Genomic DNA, 27,914 nt, shown 5'->3' with positions numbered 1-27,914 from the left:
CCAAGTGCCACGTCCAATCTCCCCTTGAACACCTCCAGGGACGGCGACTCCACCACCTCCCTGGGCAGCACATTCCAATGACGAATGACTCGCTCAGTGAAGAACTTCTTCCTCACCTCGAGTCTAAACCTCCCCTGACACAACTTGAGACTGTGTCCCCTTGTTCTGGTGCTGGTTGCCTGGGAGAAGAGACCAACCCCCTCCTGTCTACAACCACCCTTCAGGTAGTTGTAGAGGGCAATGAGGTCGCCTCTGATCCTTCTCTTCTCCAGGCTAAACAATCCCAGCTCCCTCAGCCTCTCCTCACAGGGCTGTGCTCAAGGCCTCTCCCCAGCCTTGTTGCCCTTCTCTGGACAAGTTCAAGTGTCTCGATGTCCTTCCTAAACTGAGGGGCCCAGAACTGGACACAGTACTCAAGGTGTGGCCTAACCAATGCAGAGTACAGGGGCACAATGACCTCCCTGCTCCTGCTGGCCACACTATTCCTAATACAGGCCAGGATGCCATTGGCCTTCTTGGCCACCTGGGCACACTGCTGGCTCATGTTTAGGCGGGTGTCAATCAGCACCCCCAGGTCCCTCTCCGTTTGGCAGCTCTCAGCCACTCTGACCCCAGCCTGTAGCTCTGCATGGGGTTACCGTGGCCAAAGTGCAGCACCCGGCACTTCTGACGAAGCCACAGAGCCCATCGCTTCTGACGAAGCCACAGAGTTCCAAGTGAAATCAGGCAAGATAATCCTGCATGCAAATTGTTTACCAGAGCTGGGATGAGGCTTTGTCACATTAACAACTCCAGAGCATGAAGCTGAACTGACCTTTGAGCACCCCGGTCTCCGCCAACGGAGCTCTCCTGGTCGCGCCCTCACGGTGCGCCAAAGCCTTTGGGCAAGGGACTTGCCATCCTGAAACAGCAGCAGCTTGATCTGAGCACCACTTCTTGGTGGTGTCTGCAGAGAAGTTCTGAAATTACACAGGAAAAAGACAGAGACTTGATGGGTAACTTGTTACTCCAAGCAGGATGGGTAAGAGCAGCCTCCTGTTGTCCACGCCACCAAGCAGGGTTGCCAGAACATTCAGGCAGGAAAATCCCCCAATACTATAAAAATATTTTAAAATATGAAAAATAGGAAGAATATTTTTAAAGTAGTATTAAGAATATTTGAAAAGTTAGAGGGCAGAAGGGCTCTGCAGAGGGACCTCGACCGACTGGACAGATGGGCAGAGGCCAACAGGATGGCATTCAACAAGTCCAAGTGCCAGGTGCTGCACTTTGGCCACAACAACCCCAGGCAGAGCTACAGGCTGGGGTCAGAGTGGCTGAGAGCTGCCAACAGAAAGGGACCTGGGGGTACTGATTGACACCTGCCTAAACATGAGCCAGCAGTGTGCCCAGGTGGCCAAGAAGGCCAAGGGCATCCTGGCCTGCATTAGGAACAGTGTGGCCAGCAGGAGCAGGGAAGTCCTTGTGCCCTGTGCTCAGCACTGGTTAGGCCACACCTTGAGTCCTGTGTCCAGTTCTGGGCCCCTCAGTTTAAGAAGGACATCAAGACACTTGAACATGTCCAGAGGAGGGCAACAAGGCTGGGGAGAGGCCTTGAGCACAAGCCCTGTGAGGAGAGGCTGAGGGAGCTGGGGTTGCTTAGCCTGGAGAAGAGGAGGCTCAGGGGAGACCTCATTGCTCTCTACAACTACCTGAATGGTGGTTGTGACCAGGAAGGGGTTGGTCTCTTCTCCCAGGCAAGCAGCACCAGAACAAGAGGACACAGTCTCAAGCTGCACCAGGGGAGGTTTAGACTCAAGGTGAGGAGAAAGTTCTTCACCGAGCGAGTCGTTCGTCATTGGAATGTGCTGCCCAGGGAGGTGGTGGAGTCCCCATCCCTGGAGGTGTTCAAGAGGGGATTGGATGTGGCACTTGGAGCCATGGTTTAGTCATGAGGTCTGTGGTGCCGGGTTGGACTTGATGATCCTCGAGGTCTCTTCCAACCTTAGTGATACTGTGATACTGTGAGGACACAGTCTCAGGCTGCGTCAGGGGAGGTTTAGGCTGGAGGTTAGGAGGAAGTTTTACACAGAGAGAGTGATTGCCCACTGGAATGGGCTGCCTGGGGAGGTGGTGGGGTCGCTGTCACTGGGGGTGTTCAGGACGAGGCTTGACAGGACGCTTGGTTGCATGGGTTAGTTGATTAGGTGGTGTTGGATGATAGGTTGGACATGATGATCTCAAAGGTCTCTTCCAACCTGGTTAATTCTATTCTATTCTATTCTATTCTATTCTATTCTATTCTATTCTATTCTATTCTATTCTATTCTATCAGCCAGGACCAAAGCTTGCCCTGTGCAGAGAGAGGACGTGCTGGTGCAGCTGAGAGCAGCTCTGGTGGTGTCTGATCTTTGCAGAATCAAGCCACAACAGCACAATGTGAGCCCCCACTTCATGACAGCCTGCCCCTTTTTAAGGGGGGGGAAAAAAAGTGATAATATATCAGCTAGCAACCAGAAAATCACTGGTAATTGAATCAGAAAAATTGAGGGAGTATATTTGAGAGGAAATCTCATCCCATGGACGTGAAACATAGGGATGATTTTCCTCGGCGTGGGGGTCACGACGTGACAGGAGTGGAAGAGCTTCATTTTTCACCTACAGGCATCCATGGCAATTCCCTCCATTTTCCATGCTAAATACTGCAAGTTTGATCTGCAGGGGCCGAGGGAGGATATTCAGTGCACATTTCTGCAGCTGCTGCTCCTCTCCATGCTTGCTAAAGAGCCCCTGAGGTCAAGCAGAGCTTTAAGCAGTGATGTGATTCACAGAAACCTCAGGGATCTGGACAGAAAGAAACAGGGCTGAGGACTGCTTTGCAGAGAGGACAGAAATGTCAGAAGAATGGTAGAATTGTTAAGGTTGGAAGGGACCTCAAGGATCAGCCAGTTCCAACCCCCCTGCCATGGGCAGGGACACCTCACACTACAGCAGGTTGCTCACAGGCACCTCCAGCATGGCTGCCAAAACCTTCAGGCAGGAGGCTTCCACCACCTGCCTGGGCAACCTGTGCCAGGCTCTCACCACCCTCATGGGGAACAACATCTTCCTGACATCCAATCTGAATCTACCCATTTCTAGTTTTGTTCCATTTGGTGCCTTAACAGAATACATAATACAGACAGAACACAGAACTGTCCATGTTGGAAAAGACCTTTGAGATCATCAAGTCCAAGCTATCACCCAGCACCATCTAACTGACCAAACCATGGCACCAAGTGCCTCATCCAGTCTCTCACCACCCTCATGGGGAACAACTTCTTCCTAACATCCAGTCTGAATCTCCCCACTTCTATTTTTATTCCATTCCCCCCAGTCCTATCCCTCCCTGACACCCTCAAAAGTCTCTCCCCAGCTTTCCTGGAGCCCCCTGCAGATACTGGAAGGCCACAAGAAGGTTCTCTTTTGTACAGGGGGGTCAGGAGGGGTCAGGGAAGGAGAAGATAGTAACTTCCCCTGGTCCTTTGACCAGGGGGGTTCCTGTGCTGTTTATTAATTGCAAATACCTGTCAATCCTGTGTATTTTGTGCACATGCATTGCATTCCATTGTGGATTGTAGTTTTGCCTGTAAATACAGCTTCCATTTGCTTCCAGCTGAGCTGGTCTGGCAAAGCCAATGTTGGGGAGGAAATTTCAACCCACCACAGATTCTAAGAAACAGAACCACTGAAGGCAGCCCATATACCACATATACATCAGACAGCAGGGTTTGACCCCAGCTGCTCAGTAAGCCAAGAAAATACCACAGGAGGTATTACAATTAATAAAACCCAACCAACTTTGGAGGTGCCCAGCAAAAGTAGTGTCACCTCTGAGGCAGACTAGGAGAGAATAGAAGAGAACAGACCAGGTTGGAAAAGACATTCGAGATCATCCAGTCCAACCTATCACAGCCCATTCCAGTGGCCAATCTCTTTCTATGAAGAACTTCTTCCTAACAGCCAGCCTGAACCTCCCCTGGCACAGCTTGAGACTGTGTCCTCTTGTTCTGCTGCTGGTTGCCTGGAAGAAGAGACCAACCCCCTCCTGGCTACAACCTCCCCCTTCAGGGAGTTGTAGACAGCAAAGAGGTCTCATCTGAGCTTCTTTTTCTCCAGGCTAACAACCCCAGCTCCCTCAGCCTCTCCTCACAGGGCTGTGCTCCAGACCCCTCCCCAGCTTTGTTGCCCTTCTCTGGACACCTTCCAGCATCTCAACATCTTTCCTAAACTGAGGAGCCCAGAACTGGACACAGGGCTCAAGGTGTGGTCTAAGCAGTGCTGAGCACAGGGCACAATGACCTCCCTGCTCCTGCTGGCCACACTCTTCCTGATGCAGGCCAGGATGCCCTTGGCCTTCTTGGCCACCTGGGCACACTGCTGGCTCATGTTCAGCCTACTATCAACCACTACCCCCAGGTCCCTTTCTGCCTGGCTGCTCTCAGCCACTCTGACCCCAGCCTGTAGCACTGCATGGGGTTGTTGTGGCAAATGTGCAGCCCCTGGCACTTGGATGTGTTCAATCTCATGCCCTTGGACTCTGCCCATCTGTCCAGCCTGGCAAGGTCCCTCTGCAGAGCTCTCCCACCCTCTAACAGATCAACTCCTGCCCCCAGCTTGCTGTCATCTGCAAACTTACTGCTGATGGACTCAATGCCCTCATCCAGATCATCAATAAAGATACTGAACTGGATGGGGCCCAGCACTGATCCCTGGGGCACACCACTGGTGCCTGGCTGCCAGCTGGCTGTGGCACCATTCACCACCACTCTCTGGGCTCAGCCTCCAGCCAGTTCCTAACCCAGCTCAGAGAGCTGCTGTCCAAGCCAGGGGCTGCCAGCTTGGCCAGGAGTTTGCTATGGGGGATGGTGTCAAAGGCCTTGCTGCAGTCCAGGCAGACTCCATCCACAGCCTGCCCCACATCTACCAGGCAGTCACCTGGGCATGGAAGGAGGTCAGGTTGGTCAGGCAGGACCTGCCCTTCCTAAATCCATGCTGGCTGGGCCTGATCCCTTGGCCATGCTGTAAGTGCTGTGTGATTGCACTCAAACCACTGGAGGGTTTCCCCTGGGAGCTGCTGCTGTTGCTGCCCTGCTGCCCTGGGGGATGGTGTCAAAGGGCTTGCTGTAAGCCCAGGTAGACTACACCACAGCCTGCCCCACATCCACCAGGAGAGAAGCTCTTTGAGCAAGTAAAACCCAAAAAGGCTGTTCAACCTGCTTTGAAAAGAAACAGGAGGAGGAGACAATATATGTGTTCACAATACACAGTATTGGTTTGGCTGCTTTTCTTCTTCTTTGCTTTTCCATTTTGTTGGGGTTTTTAAAGGCAAGATAGCCTCAACAGCATCTCTAGAACATTCTGAGGCAAGAAGGAGGGACAACATTTGTTTAAAGCAGCACAAAAAACCGTGGGAGTAGATATGAAACCAACAGCTGTCACCGTCCCTGCAAATGATGTGAGAGATGTAGTGGCATAAACCAATCTGACCAAACTCAGCTTTTCCAGACAGAAAGTCAAGCTGTTATGTGATTACAAATTACTCTAGTGAAGAGGAGTGCTCATTTGCTGCAGCAATCAGGGCTGGACATGGCACTACACCTTTAGAGTACATCTGTTATGAGTCACCCTTGCTAGTAGATACAGATCATAAACCTTTTTACTGCACTCTTTAAAGGCAGTGTGGAGTGGCTCTCTTTGCTGTGTTTAGAGGCTCAAGCCAAAGCTCTGGATGTGTATCTTTGCTTTGGCATATGCTGCATGGGCCTGGAACAGAGGACATCCAGCTGCTGGAGTGGGTCCAAAGGAGGCCATGAAGATGACCCAGAGGGTTGGAGCACCTCTGCTATGGGGATAGGCTGAGGGAGTTAGGGCTGTTCAGCCTGGAGAGGAGAAGGCTCCAGGGGCACCTTAGAACAGCCTTCCAGTACCTGAAGGAGGCTACAGCAGAGCTGGGAAGGGACTTCAGACAACAGCTTGCACTGCTAGGATGAGAGGCAATAGTTGTGAGAACAAAGAGGGGAGATTTAGACTGGAGATTAGAAAGAAACTGCTTATAGTGAGGGTGGTGAGACACAGGAACAGGGAGGTTGTGGATGCCACCTCCCTGGAAGTGTTCAAGGCCAGGCTGGATGAGGCCTTGAGGACCTGGGCTGTTGGGAGGTGTCCCTGCCCATAGCAGGGGGGTTGGAACTGGATGAGCTTTAAGGTACCTTCCAACCCAAACCATTCTGTGATTCTATGATCTGCAAAATGCTTAATTTGCACTAGAAAACAAAACAAAACCAATTAACACAAACCAAACCAAGACAGACAGACACAAAACCACAAACTATATACAGAGAATGAAAGTGGGATGAACAATTTAGCCCCCAAGCTACAGCTGAAGGTTGTGTAAGAGAGTCATCCAGCACTCTGTTGATGAGGTAGCCCAGAGCAGGTTGAATGAAGATTTAGCTTTAAGTATTTTGGAGAGTATCCTAAGAACATTCTGAGAGAGAGGTAGGGAGAGATGCATCAGCCTAAATGCAACAGAGTATTCATAGTTACTGATTTATAGAGAAGGCTTCATGAGCTTCAGAGCAGCCTACAGCATGACAACCTCTCTCTATCATTTTGCTTCAAGCCTTCATCATGTCTACATGACTTTCTGCAGGAGCAGTTTGGAACTGCAGTGAATCAGAGGCATGACTCACGTTGCATCAGTCATAGAATTGCCAGGGCTGGAAGGGACCTCAAGGATCAGCCAGTTCCAAGCCCCCTGCCATGGGCAGGGACACCTCACACTGCAGCAGGTTGCTCACAGCCACCTCCAGCCTGGCTGCAAACACCTCCAGGCAGGAGGCTGCCACCACCTCCCTGGGCAACCTGTGCCAGGCTCTCACCACCCTCATGGGGAACAACTTCTTCCTCACTTCCAATCTGAATCTACCCATTTCTAGTTTTGTTCCATCCCCCCCAGTCCCTCCCCAGCTTCTTGGAGCCCCCTTCAGATACTGCAAGGCCATGATGAAGTCTCCTTGGAGCCTTCTCTTCTCCAGACTGAACAGCCCTGATTCCCTCAGTCTGTCCTCACAACAGAGCAGCTCCAGCCCTCTGCTCATCCTTGTGGCCCTTCTCTGGACACCTTCCAGCACCTCCAGATCCTTCTTGTAATACATACATACATGGAAACTGCTGACTCCCCTCAGGAAATCTGCTTTATTATGGGAGACTATTAGGACTGATTTATTCCACCTGAAAAGAAACAATCACCTTTGGATTATGACTCATTTGTATCCCAAGGTAGCCTTCTTGCATGATCTATTGGCAAGCCAGCTTATCTTGCACATCAAGGCAATTTTTGCAAGGGCACAGTGTACCCACAGTGAAGGGTACTGACAAGGGTCTGTGGTTTTGTACTGCAGACTTTTAACAGTCTTCCCCACTGCACTGACTCCAGCCCATGACATCAAGCCTTCATTTTCCACAGCCCATTGGAGTGTGGAAAAGGAGAGGAGCTAGTTACAAGATGCGTCGGAAAGGCCGTGGGCAATAAAAAGAGGATCCTCATTTAGCCTCATTAGCATACAGGATGGGAGCCCTTTGGAGAATTACTTGCCTGCAGAACTCCTGAGGCCCTATAAACCACAAATGAACTGCTATTGCCAAAGGAGAGGTCAAGGTTACATCGTTTCAAAGACAGGCTTTAAATCACGTTAGTTCAGGAGTTCATCTCTGCCTAAAAGGGTGCACCAAACATCTGATCACATTAAGCTCTTTTGATCAGGGGTCAAGCCCTTAACAGGTTGCTCCCTCACAAGGTGCTTTTAGAATAGAATAGAATAGAATAGAATAGAATGGAATAGAATTGAATAGAATAGACCAGGTTGGAAGAGGCCTTTGAGAGCATCAAGTCCAACCTATCACCCAGCACCATCTAATCAACTAAACCACGGCACCAAGGGCCTCATCCAGTCTCCTCTTAAACACCTCCACGGATGGTGACTCTACCACCTCCCTGGGCAGCACATTCCAATGGCCAATCTCTCTTTCTGGGAAGAAGTTCTTCCTAAGATCCAGCCTAAACCTCCCCTGGCACAGCTTGAGACTGTGTCTTCTTGTGCTGGTTGCCTGGGAGAAGAGACCAACCCCCTCCTGGCTACAACCTCCCTTCAGGTAGTTGTAGACAGCAAGAAGGTCTCCCCTGAGCCTCCTCTTCTGCAGGCTAAGCAACCCCAGCTCCCTCAGCCTCTCCTCCCAGGGCTGTGCTCCAGACCCCTCCCCAGCTTTGTTACCCTTCTCTGGTCACCTTCCAGCAACTCAACATCCTTCTTAAATTGAGGAGCCCAGAACTGAACACAGGACTCAAGGTGTAGTCTAACCACACCTTTTTGTTGTTGTGGTCCCAAATCTGAGTTCTTTACCACTCAAGGCACAGAGCTGAGATGTTTTAGCACAGTTGTGCACAGAGAAGGAAGGGTGTGAAGAGGTAACTCTTGAGAAATAGGCTGGGGTTTATACACCACATAGCCACAGTGAACAAAAGCAAGTGATTCGGTTACTCAGTGGTCACTCACAACTTTACACATGACAGCAGAAGTTTATTACTCTCTTATCTCAATGGCTACTTTTGCACAGCCAAGGTCTGATGGTTTCCCTACCACCACAATCAACCACACAAAGCCACCTGGTTTGGAAACCTTTCTCTTCTGTGAATGTTAACCGTTTCCTTTCCACATCCCGTTCTGCACCTGCCCACGATGTCACGATTGCTTTGATTTCCATTGCCAGCAGCCTGGGTTCTCCCCAGGATTAAGCAGGGGGAGGCTGGGTGATGAAGCTGTGAGAGATTGCACAGGCAGATGCCACTGCAGGCTCACTTTTGGGCTTCAAACCTTGCATTTAAAAAGTGGCATTTTCTTGAACAGCAGGGACGGGATCGGCTAGTCCTCGTTCAGAGCCGGAGGAAGAACATTTGGACTGCACAGAGCAGCGCGGAGCAGGATGTCACGATCGAGCTCCACACATCGCGACAGAAACGAAAGGCGCCAAGGAACGAAGCCGAGCGGGCTGAGCGGCCAGCAGCAGGTGTCGCTCTGCGCCGCTAGGTGGCGCTAAACCCCGCAACATCCCTGAGCACCTTTGGGCTGCCGAGAGGTGGGGGGGAACCCTGAAATCCTGGGACCAGGGGATCCTCTGATCCTGAAATCCTGGGCCCAGGGGCCCCTTGGATGAGGGAATCCTCTCATCCTTAAATCCTGGGATCAGGGGATCCTAGGATCCTGAAATCCTGGGACCAGGGGATCCTCTGATCCTGAAATCCTGGGCCCAGGGGCCCCTTGGATGAGGGAATCCTCTCATCCTTAAATCCTGGGATCAGGGGATCCTGGGATCTGAAAATCCTGGAATAAGAGGTCCTGAAATCATAGGATCCTGGAATTGTTATGGTTGGAAAAGACCTTTGAGTTCATTGAGTCCAACCATTCTCTAACTCTGCCAAGGTTGGAGCCATACCATGGCCCTCAGCACCACATCTCTGCCTCTTTGAAACACCTCCAGGGATGGGAATCAACCACCTCCGTGGGCAGCCTGTGCCAGTGGTTGAGAATTCTTTCAGTGACGTTTATTCACCTCTTTGAAACCCCGAGCAGCCTGATGGAATTGCAAGGAGCTGGCCATGCTGGATCAAGGCCAATTGTATGAGATTCAATAAGGCCAAGTACTGGACCAAGCACTTGGGTCACAACAACCACATGAATGCTCCAGGCTTGGGGCAGAGTGACTGAAAACTGCCCAGCAGAGAGAGACCCGGGGGTGCTGGGTGACAGCAGCTGAACATGAGCCCAGGTGGGTGGGAAGTGCAACAGCATCCTGGCCTTGATCAGAAACTGAGTCCAGCAGGTCCAGGGAAGCAATTGTCTCCCTGTACTCAGCACTGGTTGAGTTCTGGCTTCAGTTTTAGGGTCTTCAGTCCATGAAGGACATTGAAGAGCTGGAGCAGGCCAAAAGAAGGGCAAAGAAGCTGGTGAAGGGTCTGGAGAACAGGGCTTGTGAGGAGCAGCTGAGGGAGCTGGAGGTGTTCAGTCTGGAGAAGAGGAGGCTGAGGGCAGACCTCATCGATCTCTACAGCTCTCTGAAAGGAGGCTGGAGCCAGTTGGGGGAGTTGGTCTCTTCTCCCTGGTAACAAGTGATAGGACAAGAGGAAATGGCCTCAAGCAACAACAGGGAAGGTCTGGGTCAGATAAGAGAAGAAATTTCTTCACTGAAATGTTTCTCAAAGCCTGGCACAGGCTGCCCAGGGAGGTGGTTGAATCCCCATCCCCAGAGGTGTTTCAAAGAGGCAGAGATGTGGTGCTGAGGGACATGGTTTAGCATCACTTTGGTAGAGGTAGAGAATGCTTGGGTTGGATGATCTTAAAGGGCTTTCCCAAGCAAAATGATTCTATGAACTTTGAGGTTGTATCTGGGACTAAGCAGAGGTAAAATGACCAGATTTGGTGATGTGGTGAAACTTCAAAATGTGATCATTAAACAGGCTTAGGCTTAACTGGGGTGGGAGGTGGGGAGAGGCAAGGGATCAGCCAGCAGGCTGACCTTTAACGAAGGGCCATTATATAGGCACAGTAGGTGCTTTCCAAGAGCATTTCAGGAGTGCTTCAAGAAGGTGATGAAATACTGACCCTCTTCACTGACAGTTCACAGTATCACAGAATCACCAAGGTTGGAAGAGACCTCAAAGATCATCAAGTCCAACCTGGCACCACAGACCTCATGACTAAACCATGGCACCAAGTGCCACATCCAATCCCCTCTTGAACACCTCCAGGGATGGGGACTCCACCACCTCCCTGGGCAGCACATTCCGATGGCTAACAACTCTCTCTGGGAAGAACTTTCTCCTCACTTCCAGCCTAAACCTCCCCTGGCACAGCTTGAGACTGTGTCCTCTTGTTCTGCTGCTGGGTGCCTGGGAGAAGAGACCAACCCCTTCCTGGCTACAACCACCTTTCAGGTAATTGTAGAGAGCAATGAGGTCTCCCCTGAGCCTCCTCTTCTCCAGGCTAAGCAACCCCAGCTCCCTCAGCCTCTCCTCACAGGGCTGTGCTCCAGACCCCTCCCCAGCCTCCTTGCCCTTCTCTGGACACCTTCAGGTGTCTCAATGTCCTTCTTAAACTGAGGGGCCCAGAACTGGACACAGGACTCAAGGTGTGGCCTAAGCAGTGCTGAGCATAGGGCACAATGACTTCCCTGCTCCTGCTGGCCACACCATTCCTAATGCAGGCCAGGATGCCCTTGGCCTTCTTGGCCACTTGGGCACACTGCTGGCTCATGTTTAGGCAGCTGTCAACCAGCCCCGCCAGGTCCCTCTCTGTTTGGCAGCTCTCAGCCACTCTGACCCCAGCCTGTAGCTCTGCCTGGGGTTGTTGTGGCCAAAGTGCAGTTCCCACAGCCCAGGTGAATTTTCTACAAGTGATTGAGACAAATCAAGTTGCATTATGTCATCCACAAGGAAAAGAAAAGGAGCCAAACCACCCAAACAGGCAAGAGTGTCCTGCTAGTCCATCCCACTAAAATCCTTTGCCTGCTTCAGACATTGAGTCCCAAGCTTTTTGTTCTCAGCCCAATGAGTTTCGTGCAGTCATTCCCTGCTCACAGTGCTCACTGAATCATTTATTGGTGAATGAGATCTTTTTTGCTTCCCCCAAATCTGTCCCAGAATAACACAGGGGATGCCTCAAGAGACTTCAAAATGAAGCTTTGCTACCAAAGGGGCTTTTATGTCACCGGGTAACTAGAGCTGTCAGCCTCTTTTCCCAGACATTTTTCTCCTGTTCCCTGTGTGTACAAGCGAAAGAGAACAGAAAATGATGTTGGGCACCCTCGAGTGGCCTGGGACAAACAATGCTGCATGAAATCATCAGGCTTACACCAGCTATTAAGTGTTACAAATCAAGAAGGAGGGAGGTGGGGAGAGGGAAAGGGTGTTTTAAAACCTTTTTTAGCACTAGTTCAAATGCAAAGCACAGAAGTGCACAGTGTCCTCCCAAGCTCCTTCTCTCCCTGCTAAATTCATGAAGGTGGGGGGGGGAGGGGGGAGTGCTTGCTCCCCAGAGCCTCAGAGCAGAGAGCAGTGCTTTAATCTCTGCTGTGATGTATGGGATGTTTGCATTACATTTCATTTTGCAGATTTGTCTTTCTCTTAAGGCCTCTTCTTTCAGGCTCTAACAGCACTCGCTTCACCCGGCACACTGTGCAGTGAAAGCTAAGCATTGTTTGCTGCCTTTCACATGCTGGCAAATGGAAACGTGCTCTTTGCCACATAGCTTCCAAAAAATAAAGCAGGCAGGAGGCAGTGAAGGTCTCCCCCCCCCCCCCCCGGCTCCCCACCCCCAGCTGTCACCTTTCAGTACACCCTGCCTCGTCACCACCCTGCTTTGGCTGCCAGCAGCACTGCCTGCCCACCCTGCCTGGCAGCTGCAGCCACGTTTCTGAGCACTCAGCTGACAGAAATTAGGCCTGGGCTCGCTCAGGCTGGGCAACGAAGCACAGTTAGTAGCCACCTGTGAAAATCCTGGTTTCCATGGCATTTACAGCAGGGGAAGGCAACTGTGGAAAGAAGCGAGAACAGGACCCTGTGGTTTGACGTTGAGTCACAGAATCATAGGATCATAGAACTGTTAGGCTTGGAAGGGACCTCAGGGATCAGCCAGTTCCAACCCCACTGCCATGGCCAGGGACACCTCACACTGCAGCAGGTTGCTCACAGCCACATCCAGCCTGGCTGCAAATACCTCCAGGGATGAAGCTTCCACCACCTCCCTGGGCAACCTGTGCCAGGCTCTCACCACCCTCATGGGGAACAACTTCTTCCTGACATTCAATCTACCCATTTCTAGTTTTGCTCCATTTGGTGCCTTAACAGAATACATAATACAGACAGAAAACAGAACTGCCCACGTTGGAAAAGACCTTTGAGATCATCAAGTCCAACATACCAGCCAGCACCATCTAATTGACCAAACCATGGCACCAAGGGCCTCATGCAGTCTCTTCTTAAACACCTCCAGGGATGGTGACTCCACCACCTCCCTGGGCAGCACATTCCAATGCCCAATCTCTGTTTCTGGGAAGAATTTCTTCCTAACATCCAGCCTAAACCTCCCCTGGCACAGCTTGAGACTGTGTCCTCTTGTTCTGCTGCTGGTTGCCTGGGAGAAGAGACCAACCCTCACCTGGCTGCAACCTCCCTTCAGGGAGTTGTAAACAGCAGGTCTCCCCTGACCCTCCTCCTCTTCTCCAGGCTGAGCAACCTCAGCTCCCTCAGCCTCTCTTCACAGGGCTATGCTCCAAACCCCTCTCCAGCTTTGTTGCCCTTCTCTGGACACCTTCAAGTGTCTTGATGTCCTTCTTAAGCTGAGAAGCCCAGAACTGGGCACAGGACTCAAGGCATGGGGAAGGTTTGCTCTCCTTCTAGGCTACTCCCTAAGCACTGATGTCCTCAGGAGAGTAAAACTGTGCATCTGAAGAGGTGAGTTATGAAGATCTGCTTCTGCATCACAAATCCACCTCACCTTGGCAAAGGGAAGTGCCTGCTTGCTCAAAGACTACGAGGTGCTGCTGGGCGAGATCAGCGCTTAAGCGCGAGACGCGAGCTCCTCTCATTCGCCTTAATGGGACATTAACTGGAAATTTAATTACAAGGGAGAGCTAATTATCTGCAGGTTTGCCAAACTGCAGATGGAATCTACTCAACAGAACGAAATCTGACTGCTGAAACCGATGTGAACCTAAGTGCAGCTGAGCGTGGGGGAAATCTGAGCTGCAACCAAATGAGAAGAACCAAATTCCCTGTAGCTCCCCACGCAAAACCCCAAGCAAGACACCCCCTGCTGCACCACTCCCCCAGGGGTCTCTCCTTCAGTCCTCAGATCCTCTCTGCCCCTAAGAAAAGAAGTAGTCCAAATCACAGAATGTTAAGTGTTGGAACAGATTTCCAGGGAACATAAAGTCTAACTCCCCTGCCAAAGAGGACCACCTAGGGCAGGTCACACAGGAATGCATTCAGGTGGGTCTCACAGTGGGACTCACAATCCCTCTGGGCAGCCTGCTCCAGGGCTTCAACACTCTCACACCAAAGATGTCTCTCCTCATGCTGAGTTGGAAGTTCCTGGGTTCCATCTTACAGCTTACAGTTCCTTGTCCTATCACAGGACACCACTGAAAAGAGCCTGGCCCCTTCCTCTTGGCTCTCACCCCTCAGATATTTATAGATGTTAGTAAGATCCCTTCTCAACCTTCACTTCTCCAGACTAAACAGCCCCAGCTCTCTCATTCTTTCTACATAGCAGAGCTGATCATGTCCTGGGCAGCACATTCCAATGGACAATCTCTCTTGCTGGGAAGAATTTCTTCCTAACATCCAGCCTAAACCTCCCCTGGCACAGCTTGAGACTGTGTCCTCTTGTTCTGGAGCTGGGTGCCTGGGACAAGAGACCAACCCCCACCTGGCTACAACCTCCCTTCAGGGAGTTGGAGAGAGCAAGAAGGTCTCCCCTGAGCCTCCTCTTCTGCAGGCTAAGCAACCCCAGCTCCCTCAGCCTCTCCTCACAGGGCTGTGCTCCAGACCCCTCCCCAGCCTTGTTACCCTTCTCTGGACACGTTCTAACATATCAACATCTTTCTTGAATTGAGGGGCCCAGAACTGGACACAGCACTCAAGGTGTGGCAGGACCAGTGCTGAGCACAGGGCAGAATAACTTCCCATGTTTCCTTAAACCTCTCTTGGCACAGCTTGAGACTGTCTCCGTTGTTTTTGCAGACCTTCCCAGCCCAATCTCCCCTTGAACTCATGATCCACTTCCAGCCTTATAGAATCATGGAATCACTAGGGTTGGAAAAGACCTCAAAGATCATCAAGTCCAACCTGGCACCCAACACCTCATGACTACTAAACCATGGCTTCAAGTGCCACATCCAAACCCTTTTTGAACACTGCCAGGGACAGGGACTCCACCACCTTCCTGAGCAGCACATTCCAGTGCCAAATTACTCTCCCTGTGAAGAACTTTCTGCTCACCTCCAGCCTAACCCTCCCCTGGCACAGCTGGAGACTGTGTCCTCTTGTTCTGGTGCTGCTTGCCTGGAAGAAGAGACCAATCCCCACCTGGTTACAACCTCCCTTCAGGTTTGCTCTGGTTCCCCTCGCTCTGAACGCATCCTGCCCCGCTTCCTCGAACTGTGGCCAGGCAGACCACAGAGGGGGCAGGGAGAAGAGGAGGAGGGAGCAAGATTTGTAACCCAAATTGTTTTCAAGTTCTTGCTGCTGTTCTGCCCTTCCTAGCACCAGCCTGCAAGTCCAGCTGCAGAGCTCCCACTGTGCCTCCTCTTAGCGCACGCCAGCAGCCGCTGTGCGCGGCAGACAGCAGCCCGAGGGAAGCAGCAGGGCACCGCCTCGCCGCGAATTAAATGCTTCAGAACACGCTCAGCTCTCAGAAACTCAGCCTAAACCTGCTCCCTGCAGTTCAGCAGGCATTATTCTGGATTTTCTGAGTTATGGCTGAGAATTCAGCATCAGGCCTCTTTATTTTTCAAACATCATCTGGTTTCCCAGGCCGCAGTGGGGAAGGGGACAGCAGGAGTGGAAGGGGAAAGGAATTGGGTTATAAGTAAAATGCATTCCTCTTGCAACAGGTATGTCTGCAGGCTTGGGAGACATCCCAGAATTTTGCCTTCTCTGATGTGTCCATATATCACAGAGTCATAAATTGTCAGGTTTGGAAAGGACCTCAAGGATCAGCCAGTTCCAACCCCGATGCCATGGCCAGGGACACCTCACACTACAGCAGGTTGCTCACAGCCACATCCAGCCTGGCTGCAAACACCTCCAGGCAGGAGGCTGCCACCACCTCCCTGGGCAACCTGTGCCAGGCTCTCACCACCCTCATGGGGAACAACTTCTTCCTCACATCCAATCTCAATCTACCCATTTCTAGCTTTATTCCATCCTCCCCAGTTCTGTCACTCCCTGACACCCTAAGAAGTCCCTCCCCAGCTTTCTTGGAGCTCTCTTCAGATCCTGGAAGGCCACAATTAGGTCTCCTCAGAGCCTTCTCCTCTCCAGACTGCACAATTCCAACTCCCTCAGTCTGCCTGCATAGCAGAGCAGCTCCAGCCCTCTGCTCATCCTCGTGGCCCTTCTCTGGACACCTTCCAGCACCTCCAGATCCTTCCTGTAACAGAGGCTCCAGAACTGGATGCAGTACTGCAGGTGTGGTCTCACCAGAGCAGAGCAGAGGGGGAGGTACACAGAGGTATGAGGGTATAAATATTTCAGCCTGCCCACTAGAAGCTAGTCTGCTTTGGCAGAAAGAAGCTCTTCTGCCCCATTTTTTTCCACTTGCCTCTTTGTTCTGTATTCTCTGACATAATTTGAAGCTCTGGCAGAGAATTCCCTCGCAGCTGTTTTCAACTGCACACTGCTGGTTAGCAAACCTGGCCGAGGCACAGAGGGGTTCAGTTTGTTGTCCATAATGAGAAATGTCCTAGGGAAGAGCTGGATTCTTCCTCATCAGAAAGCATCACAGAATGTTAGGGGCTGAAAGGGACCTTGAAAGCTCATCCAGTCCAACCCCCCCTGCCAGAGCAGGATCACCTAGAGCAGGTCACACTGCAACACATCCAGGTGGCTCTTGAATACCTCCAGAGAGGGAGACTCCAGAACCCCCCTGGGCAGACTGTTCCATCCTGAAACTTGTGGCAAATTGGGAAGTACCTACTCCCACCAAAAAGATTCTCTCCTAATTACAAGTTCTTATCAAGGCTATTAAAAGGGGACTTTTCAGTCTTGTTCAATTCAGTGCAGGGAATAAAAAGTAAGAAGAGGAGAAGCAAGCAAAAGCAGTTGCTCCTCGGTATCAAAATGAAACCATGCAATACAGCATGCCTGCTTCTGCCCCCCTCCTAGAACCACCTTTTCTCCTTGGCACTGGAGCTGGCTGGAGCTACAGGAGGTCTGAGAGCTCTCCCCAGGTTATCTCCATGGCAAACTACAGGCCCTGACCACCAGCCCACCTCAAGCCAGGTTCTAGATTCAAAATCCTGAGCTGCCTCAATACCAAGCATTCAGGATGGGAATGAAATGTCCTCTTCTACTCATCACTGTTTTCCACCCTCACTGGAAAGTGTTTCTTCCTAATCACAATCTCCACTTTTCCAGCTCAAAGCCATTGCCCTTAGAATAGAATTTAGAATAGAATAAACCAGGTTGGAAGAGACCTTCAAGATCATCGTGTCCAACATACCAATTAATCCCACACCACCTAATCAACTAACCCATGGCACCAAGCACCCTATCAAGTCTCCTCCTGAACACCTCCAATGATGGTGACTCCACCACCTCCATCCAGCCATTGCAAGACCTTGTCAGTAGTTCCTCCCCAGCAGCCCCTTCAGGTACTGGAAGGCTGCCCTAAGGTGTCCCTAGAGCCTTTTCTTCTCCAGGCTGAACAGCCCCAACTCTCTCAGCCTGTTGCCATAAGGGAGATTCTCCAAGATCAAGAACAGTGTGGCCAGCAGGAGCAGGGAAGTCCTTGTGCCCTGTACTCAGCACTGGGCAGGCCACACCTTGAGTCCTGTGTCCAGTTCTGGGCCCCTCAATTTAAGAAGGACATTGAGAGACTTGAAGGTGTCCAGAGAAGGGCAAGGAGGCTGGGGAGGGGTCTGGAGCACAGCCCTGTGAGGAGAGGCTGAGGGAGCTGGGGTTGCTTAGCCTGCAGAAGAGGAGGCTCAGGGGTGACCTCATTGCTCTCTACAGCTACTTGAGGAGAGGTTGTAGCTAGTTGGGGCTTCTCCCAGGCAACCAGCAGCAGAACAAGAGGACACAGTCTCAAGCTGTGCCAGGGGAGGTTCAGGCTGGAGGTGAGGAGAAAGTTCTTCCCAGAGAGAGTTGTTAGCCATTGGAATGTGCTGCCCAGGGAGGTGGTGGAGTCCCCATCCCTGGAGGTGTTCAAGAGGGGATTAGATGTGGCACTTGAAGCCATGGTTTAGTAGTCATGAGGTGTTGGGTGCCAGGTTGGACTTGATGATCTTTGAGGTCTTTTCCAACCTTGTTGATTCTATGATTCTATGATCTTCATGGCCTCCTGTGGACCCTCTCCAAGAGTTCTGTTTTCTTCTCATGTTTGGGGCACCAAAACTGGATGCAGTACCTCCATGTGGGAGGTCACATGTGCAGACTAGATGGGGAGAATCACCTCATGACAGTACTGAGATGGATGTGTCATAGCAAAGGGTTCTCCTAACACAGCTCCTCCTGTATCATCATAGAATGGCTTAGAGTGGAAGGGACCTTAATGACCATCTACTCCAACCTCCCCATGTCTTCTTCCCAGTTGGTTATGTGGCAATGGTGTGTTTTCTTCCCTGGCAGGGACTGTGATGTTCTCCTTGACACTCCTTTCTGTGGCTCCTCCAGGAGCTATTCTGGAGGCAGCAGTTACTCATTTCCAGAGTGCTCTGTTTATTTAGGACACCTTTAAAGAGTCAAGCATAAAAATGCACCTGTACTGCAGAGCTATGCTTTGAATTGCAGCTGAAGTAAATTAAAGCTGGGCAAGTCCATGAAATTTTTACTGGCTTTCCCACTGAAACCTGAGCTCAAGCAGATGAGAAAGGATTAAGCACAGCCTATAATTATTTCACAGCTAAACCTCACATTTAAAACAAGAATGGGAGAGCTGCATATGGGAGAGAGGAAAGGGGAAGTCAGTCAGGAAAGAGAAGTCATTTCCTTCTACACAGTTCCTCAAAGTCATTTCAAATGGGAAATGAATTTTCAAACCAGGTTATGAACATCAACACTCTTGGCTCAACCAAGTGCACAGACTGCTCCATGTCTGGCATAGAACACAGAATCATCACAGATGCACACAATGTTAGGGGCTGGAAGGGACCTCAAAAGCTCATCCAGTCCAGAGCATCATCACCTAGAGCAGATCACACAAGAACACATCCAGGCAAGTCTTGAATATCTCCAGAGAGGGAGACTCCACAACCCTCCTAGGCAGCCTGTTCCAGGCCTCTGTCACCCTCACAGGGAAAAAAATGTTTCCTCCTGTTTCCATGGAACTTCCACCCCTGCCCCTTGTGCTGCCATTGGGCATCACCCAGCAGAGCCTGGCTCTAGCCTCTGGGCACTCACCCATTGATGAGGTCAGCTCTCAGGCTCCTCTTCTCTAAGTTATAGAGCCCCAGCAGCTTTGAAAGGGAGCAGAAAATGAGCAAAGCTTTTACTCCCTCCTTCATCCTCCACCCCTTGCAAATGCCACATTTGCATTGTGTGATCAGTAAGCAGCAACACCTAACAAGGAAACCACACTGAGCCTCATCAGACACACCACACTGCCCCCTCCCAGCTCACAGGGACAAGCCAGGTCTGTGCTCACCCCAAGGGATAGCCAACATGGGATCTCAGAGAGAGCAAGATCCCTCAGCACATCTGGGAGGACACATGCCAGCACCTCAGGTGGACTGGCTAAAGTGGAGTGATGTATTGATAACCCCCAGTTCCCTCAGCTGCTCCTCACCAGCCCTGTTCTCCAGGCTCTCTTCACAGAGAGAGCTGTTAGCCACTGGAATGTGCTGCCCAGGGAGGTGGTGGAGTCATCATCCCTGGAGGTGTTCAAGAGGGGATTGAATGTGGCACTTGGTGCCATGGTTTAGTAGGCATGAGGTGTTGGGTGACAGGTTGGACTTGATGATCTCTGAGATCATTTCCAACCTTATTGATTCTAAGATTCACAGAATCAAAGGTCCCAGATCTTAAGCAGAAAGAAGTAGAATGTAAATAAATCTCTATCTGAGATAATGATAAGGTCTAAATCATAGAATCAGAATTGTCAGAGTTGGAAGAGACCTCAAGGCTCAGCCAGTTCCAACCCCCCTGCCATGGGCAGGGACACCTCACACCACAGCAGGTTGCTCACAGCCACCTCCAGCCTGGCTGCAAACACCTCCAGGCAGGAGGCTTCCACCACCTCCCTGGGCAACCTGTGCCAGGCTCTCACCACCCTCATGGGGAACAACTTCTTCCTCACATCCAATCTCAATCTCCCCATTTCTAGTTCTGCTCCATCCCCCTTAGTCCTATCCCTCCCTGACAGCCTCAAAAGTCCCTCCCCAGCTTTCTTGGAGCCCCCTGCAGACACTGGAAGGCCACAATTAGGTCTCCTCAGAGCCTTCTCTTCCCCAGACTAACAACCCCAACTCCCTCAGTCTGCTTCCATAGCAAAGCAGCTCCAGCCCTCTGCTCATCCTCGTGGCCCTTCTCTGGACACCTTCCAGGACCTCCAGATCCTTTCTGGCACAGAGGCTCCACAACTGGATACAGTGCTCCAGCTGTGGTCTCAGCAGAGTGGAGCAGAGGGGCAGAATCACCTCCCTTGCCCTGCTGGCTATGCTTCTCTTGCTGCAGCCCAGGCTCCACGTGGCTCTCTGGGCTGCAAGTGCTCCCTGCTGGCTCCTGTTGAGCTTCTCATCCACCTGCACCCCCAGGTCCTTTTCTTCAGGGCTGCTCTCAAGTCCAATAATCCCATTGGAGAGATAACAGACATAAAAGTGAGCTGTGCATACTAACTTTCTGTCTTTTTGCTTCCTTCACTCTAGCAGATGCCAGCTCTGGCTTCTGCTGGCTTTGCTGACCTCGGCTGCACTGCTTTGTTGTGGCTGAGTATTAACTCTCTGCTCTTCTCTCACCTCTGTTGTGCACAGGGAGGAAGGGAGCAGGGAGGGGGAAGGTATTAAGAGCCCCCTGGCTTTTCCAGGGGGGGTTCTTGTGCTGTTTGTAGATTGTAAATACCTGTAAATATTGTGTGTGTCTATTTGGTACATAGTCATTGCATTCTGTGTTTCAGATTGCAGTTTTGCTTCTAAATACAGCTGCATTTGCTTTCTAACTGAGCTAGTCTGGAGATTTTATGTTGGGGGATAGTTTTCAACCCAGCACAGTCACACATCAAGACTATTAGCAGAGCTTTCATGTCCCACACTGCAGAGGAGCCTGGAAGCATTGTCACAGGCTGGTCTCCCACATCCCCCAACTCAGCTCTCGTGCTTTGGCTCCAGGAGCAAGAGAGACAGTGTCTGATCAAGCTGGCAGCACTGCAGCTGCAGCAGGAGGATTTTTTTCCTCAGCTGAAATGACTCCATCCTCCCCTCATTTCCTTTGTCTGGCTTGCAAAAGGCAGCAGGCAGGAGAGGAGGAGGCCTGGCTCTTGGCTGAAGTGGCAGTTGGTGCTGCATCAGGAAATGCCTGGCACAGGCAGCCAGGAATGTGGGGACTGGGAAAGACAGACTCACCACAGCCAGCTATGAGATGGCATTCCTAGCTCTGCAGCTGCTCTCTTCTGTGTTTTTCACCAAAAAAACCCAACAAACCGAACCCACAAAACCAGATTGTGAAAGTACAGTGCTGCAGAGGGGCAGGGCACTTCAGCCCCAGCACCAGAGGGACTGTGCTGTGCCCCAGCCATGCCTTGGGCCATCCACCATGAGCAGATCAGAGCTGTTGTAGATGATGAGAACAAAGAGGCATGGGGCAGGAGTGAAGACAGAACAGAACAGAACAGAACAGAACAGAGTAGAATAGAATAGAATAGAATAGAATAGAATAGAATAGAATAGAATAGAATAGAATAGAATAGAATAGAATAGAATATACCAGGTTGGAAGAGACCTTCAAGATCATTGCGTCCAACCTATCATCCAACACCACCTAATCAACTAACCCCTGGCACCAAGCACCCCATCCAGTCTCCTCCTGAACACCTCCAATGATGGTGACTCCACCACCTCCCTGGGCAGCACATTCCAATGGCAATCACTCTCTCTGAGCTGAAACAAAAGAGCAAACGTGAACTGACCACCCCCCAGCCAAGTCACAGAAAGATAACTGAAGAATAAATCATAGAATCATAGAATCAGTAAGGTTGGAAAAGACCTCAAAGATCATCAAGTCCAACCTGTCACCCAACACCTCATGACTACTAAACCATGGCACCAAGTGCCACATCCAATCCCCTCTTGAACACCTCCAGGGATGGGGACTCCACCACCTCCCTGGGCAGCACATTCCAGTGGCTAACAACTCTCTCAGTGAAGAACTTTCTCCTCACCTCCAGCCTAAACCTCCCCTGGCACAGCTTGAGACTGTGTCCTCTTGTTCTGGTGCTGCTTGCCTGGGAGAAGAGACCAACCCCCTCCTGGCTACAACCTCCCTGCAGGGAGTTGCAGAGAGCAAGAGCCTCCTCTTCTCCAGGCTAAGCAACCCCAGCTCCCTCAGCCTCTCCTCACAGGGCTGTGCTCCAGACCCTTCCCCAGCTTTGTTGCCCTTCTCTTGGACACATTCAAGTGTCTCAATGTCCTTCCAGCAACTCAAAATCTTTCCTAAACTGAGGAGCCCAGAACTGGACACAGGACTCAAGGTGTGGCCTAACCAGTGCTGAGCACAGGGCAGAATGACCTCCCTGCTGCTGCTGGCCACACTATTGCTGATGCAGGCCAGGATGCCACTGGCCTTCTTGGCCACCTGGGAAATCTGCAGCTAATTTTGAAGGCATAGCCTAAAACTTCCACAATGTCCTTCTCTGGACACACTCCAGCACCTCAATGTCCTTCTTGGATTGATGGCCCAAAACCAGAACCCAGGACTCAAGCTGTAGCCTCCCCAGTGCTGAGCACAGGAACATGATCCCTTCCCTACTCTGCTGATCCCATTGTCCCTGATACAGGACTCTTATTTACTTAGGTGTAGGAAACATCAAATCACACACAACCATCTAATATTCTGGGTGCCTGGGTCACATTCAAAAGTTTATCTAAATGCTGCAGACCTCAGTTTAGCCTCACCCTCCAACACTGCTTTCTGCTACTTGGATAACTAATAAGATCAACAGCAGGTGACACTGCATGTGACAATGGCTCTGGGGAGAAAACTCTCTAGCCTACCTGGAGCTGGACTGAAGTCTCTCATTAATTTCACATGGATGATCAGAGAGCATCTGTGAGGTAGCAACAGTTTGTGGATAACAGCCCCCCACTTGCCAGCAGAAGCCTTCCCTCCAGCATCACTCATTCCCTAAGAAATACAATGTCACATTCCTCCTCCTTGCCTGGAATCATGGAGGCCAAATGCTGTGAATTCAAAAGCAGTGTCATAGGCAACCTGAGGATATCTCCAATGCCCTTCTGAGCCAGTGCATATCAGGTCAGCAGCTTGTGACTCCTCCCAGCCCATTTGGCCACCTCTAGAACCAGCATGCTAGCAACAGGGTAACAAGACCTTCTATGACAGTAACTGGCTCCCTGTGGAGACCCCATTTTACCCTGGCATAGCAAAGTCAGGCTTCAGTGCAAGTGAGACCTGGAGCAGGGAAGAAGCAGCAGCCACACTCGCAGTGCAGAGCTTTTTGAAGCTGATGAGTTTCATCACAGAATGGATTTGGTTGGAAAAGACCCCCTAAGGCCCTTAAGTCCAACCATCAACCCAACACCACCATGGTCACTAAACCATGTCACCAAGGGCCATGGCCACAGGTTTCTTGAACACCTCCAGGGATGGGGACTCCACCACCTCCCTGGGCAGCCTGTGCCAATCCTTGACCACCGTTGCACTGAAGAAATTGTTCCTAATCTCCAACCTGAACCTCCCCTGGCACAATTTCAGGCCATTTCCTCTTGTTCTTTTGTTCCTTAGGAGAAGAGGACAACCCCCACCTCAGTCCAGCCTCCTTTCAGGGAGTTGCAGAGAGCAATGAGGTCTCCCCTCAGCATCCCCTTCTCCAGACTAACCAACCCCAGTTCTCTCAGCTGCTCCTCCCCAGTCTTGCTCTCCAGACCCTTCCCCAGCTTTGTTACTGTTCTCTAGGCACAGTCCAGCAACTCATGCTCTAGTTTTAGCAGACCTTTGCAAGAGGTGGTCTGTGTGGCTTTGGCACCCAAACCTTTCATTTTCAGTTTTGGGGGGGTTGAGTGAAAGCAGACATTTAGGAAGAAACTGGCTGAAAGACCTTTGAATATCCTTGGAAGCGTCACAAAATCTTCACTGAACTGCCTGGTTTCTGGTCTTAGAATCACAGAATGGCTTAGCTTGGAAGGGACCCTAGAAATGATCTACTCCAACCCCCCTGCCATGGGCAGGGACACCTCCCACCAGCCCAGCTTGCTCAAGGCCTCATCCAACCTGGCCTTGAACACCCCCAGGCAGAAGGCATCCATGACCTCCCTGGCAACCTATTCCAGAGTCTCACCACCCTGACACTGAAGAACTTCTTCCTCAGCTCCAGTCTAACCCTGCCCTGCCTCAGCTTCAAACCATCCCCCCTCATCCTGTCTCTAGACACCCTCATGAAAAGTCCCTCTGCAGCCTTCCTGCAGGATCTCTTCAGGTATTGGAAGGCAGCTCTAAGGTCCCCATGGAGTCTTCTCTTCTCCAAGCTGAACAACCCCAGCTCCCTCAGCCTATCCTCATAGCAGAGGTAGGATTCCCTGGAATTCTCAGAGCATGGATTTTGATCCATTGTACTTATAGTTGAGATTCAAAAAGAAAAAACCCAAACCACCAAACCCAAGGAGAAATAAAAGATCTTGCCTTTAAAATCAGCTTATTCCAATACTTCAGTAGTCTACCCACTTTGCAGATTCACTTGGTGAACACTGCATAAACAGTTTCTAGCATTCAGCCTGGAGAAGAGGAGGCTCAGGGGAGACCTTACTGCTCTCTACAACTCCCTGAAGGGAGGTTGTAGCCAGGTGGGGGTTGGTCTCTTCTCCCAGGCAGCCAGCACCAGAACAAGAGGACACAGTCTCAGGCTGTGCCAGGGGAAGTTTAGGCTGGATGTTAGGGAGAAATCCTTCATAGAGAGAGAGATTGGCCATTGGAATGTGCTGCCCAGGGAGATGGTGGAGTCACCATCACTGGAGGTGTTCAGGAGGAGACTTGATAGGGTGCTTGGTTGCATGGTTTAGTTGATCAGATGGTGTTGGATGATGGGTTGGATGCAATGATCTCAAAGGTCTCTTCCAACCTGGTCTGGTCTGGTCTGGTCTGGTCTATTCTATTCTATTCTATTCTATTCAACACTATTCTATTCAACACTATTCTATTCTATTCTATTCTATTCTATTCTATTCTATTCTATTCTATTCTATTCTATTCTATTCTATTCTATTCTATTCCATTCCATTCCATTCCATTCCATTCCATTCCATTCCATTCCATCCCATTCCATTCCAATGTCTTAGAATCCCAGTTACAAAGTCCCCTCTCTTGTTTCAGCCAACCTGCTCTGAAACCTTCCTGTAGTAAGAGGAAGAAAGCAGAGGCAGTCCAACACTCTGCTGATAAAAAGTGCCACTACTGGGAGAATTTTCTAGGTTTCAATAGCCCTCAGCACACTTCTCTCACAAACTTGAGCATATTCTTTATAGCACTTTCATAATGCAGCCATCTAAAACTTCTATATTAAGCCTTGGATTCAAGCAGGTATTCATTTTTTGGGGGGGGTGACTTTACAGGTACAATTGGTACATTGCTCCCAGCAGACTGGCAAGATAGCATGCAGGAATTATCTCATTTAACTGTAGATCAATGCCATGCCTGCAACTATAAAATTGTAGGCAAATTGTACAGTAACTACAAGGTTATTATCAATCACTTTTAGCTCTGCAGTGCCACAGGAGAGAGGACAGATACTGTAATAGGCTCTCTGCTGAATAGATGGCATTAATAGACCCTGTTTTCTTCCAGAGCCTTGCACATCACTTGCCCTTGATGGCTACTTTAGTCTTGCTAGTGCTAAAAGCAGGGAAATCATAGAAGAGTTTCAGCTGCAAAAGGCCTCTAAGATCATCAAGTCCAACCTTCTACCCAACACCTCCATGACCACCAGACCATGTCCTGAAGTACACAGAATCACAGAATCACCAAGGTTGGAAGAGACCTCAAAGATCATCAAGTCCAACCTGGCACCACAGACCTCATGACTAGACCATGGCACCAAGTGCCACATCCAATCCCCTCTTGAACACCTCCAGGGATGGGGACTCCACCACCTCCCTGGGCAGCACATTCCAATGGCTAACAACTCTCTCTGGGAAGAACTTTCTCCTCACCTCCAGCCTAAACCTCCCCTGGCACAGCTTGAGACTGTGTCCTCTTGTTCTGCTGCTGGTTGCCTGAGAGAAGACAACACCCCCCACCTGGCTACAACCTCCCTTCAGGGAGTTGGAGAGGGCAAGAAGGTCTCCCCTGAGCCTCCTCTTCTCCAAGCTAAACACCCCCAGCTCCCTCAGCCTCTTCTCATAGGGCTGTGCTCAAGGCATCTACTCATTTCTTAAACACCTCCAGGGCTGGGGCCCCAACCACCTCCCTGGACAACCCATCCCAGGGCTTCACCACTCTCATGGGGAAGAACTTCCTCCTCACCTCCAGCCTCAATCTCCCCACCTCCAGCTTCATTCCATTCCCCCTTGTCCTATCACTACCTGAGATCCTAATAAGTCTCATGGCCATGGTGGAATTTAATCTTCTGGGCCAGGGAAACAGTAGTAATACAACGTGTCACAAAAGAGTCTCTTGAGGATTTTACTTCAGAGGAGAATTGAGTGCAGGAGTCACTTGCTCCAGGATTTTTTTCTTGCATGCCTGTATTTCATCTTTCCACCACAAAGAAAGGAAGAGGAGGGTCTTCCAGGAGAGTTAGGTGGCAGAGATGGGCACCATTCAAGAAAGAGGTGTCTGGAGATGATCTCCCATTGCTTCACAATCATTTGGTAAAACTAATGCTTAACAGTATTTCAGAACTACTCACCAGGCTTTGATGTCTGTGTGTAGAGATCTGTGTCTACATCCTCTTGACAAGTTCATTCTTCCAAGGACATTATTAGAATCATAGAAGCACAGAATTTGTTAAGGTTGGAAGGAACCTGAAGGCTCAGCCAGTTCCAACCCCCTGCCATGGGCAGGGACACCTCACACTGCAGCAGGTTGCTCACAGCCACCTCCAGCCTGGCTGCAAACACCTCCAGGCAGGAGGCTTCCACCACCTCCCTGGGCAGCCTGTGCCAGGCTCTCACCACCCTCCTGGGGAACAACTTCTTCCTCACATCCAATCTCAATCTCCCCTTTTCTAGTTTTGTTCCATCCCTCCCACTCTCATGGGGAAGGCTTCTTCCTAACATCCGATCTCAATCTCCCCATTCCTAGTTTTGCTCCATCCCCCCCCAGTCCTATCACTCCCTGACACCCTCAAAAGTCCCTCCCCAGCTTTCTTGTAGCCCTCTTCAGATACTGGAAGGCCACAAGGAGGTCTCTACAGAGCCTTCTCCTCTCGAGACTAAACATCCCCAACTCCCTCAGTCTGTCCTCATGGGAGAGGTGCTCCACCCCTCTAATCATTAACTCAACCTAAGCAACACACCATCAACTTAAAAAGATCCTGGGCTTGTTGTGAATGCAATGTGTAAGCTGATCATGGAATCATAGAATTGGTCAGGTTAGCAAAGGCCTCCTGGATCCTCGAGTCTACCACCATGACCATCAGACCACATCCCCAGGTGCCACGTCCCTGCTTTCCTAGGCCACCACCAGGGATGGTGTTTCCACTACCAACCTGGGCAGCCTGTTCCAGGAAAGAAATGTTCATGCAGGAGAACTATTTTAAAGACTTGGCAGAAAATGGGGGTGGGTGGTGGGGGGAACCCCTGCTCCCTTCCAAAATCAGAGGCTGAGGAGTGCTAAAAGTGAGCAATAATACCACAGAATCACCAAGGTTGGAAGAGACCTCAAAGATTCTGAGATTCACAGATTCAAAGGTCACCAAGTCCAACCTGTCACCACAGACCCCATGACTAAACCATGG

The 27,914-nt window shown here is 50.7% G+C and overlaps 1 protein-coding gene across 1 annotated transcript in view; it reads right to left on the bottom strand.

The window, feature by feature from the left end:
• Positions 1–27,914, bottom strand: part of THEMIS (thymocyte selection associated) — a 91,126-nt gene that overhangs the window by 9,471 nt on the left and 53,741 nt on the right. Inside the window, exon 5 of the mRNA XM_054173984.1 lies at positions 811–959. Coding sequence (XP_054029959.1) covers positions 811–959 — 149 coding nt within the window. The remainder of the gene's footprint in view (positions 1–810; positions 960–27,914) is intronic.

The sequence above is a fragment of the Dryobates pubescens genome, chromosome 28, assembly GCF_014839835.1.
Source record: "Dryobates pubescens isolate bDryPub1 chromosome 28, bDryPub1.pri, whole genome shotgun sequence".
NCBI lineage: Eukaryota > Metazoa > Chordata > Aves > Piciformes > Picidae > Dryobates > Dryobates pubescens.
Note: the sequence above shows the minus strand (reverse complement) of the source record. Positions and strands in the feature narration are given on the sequence as shown.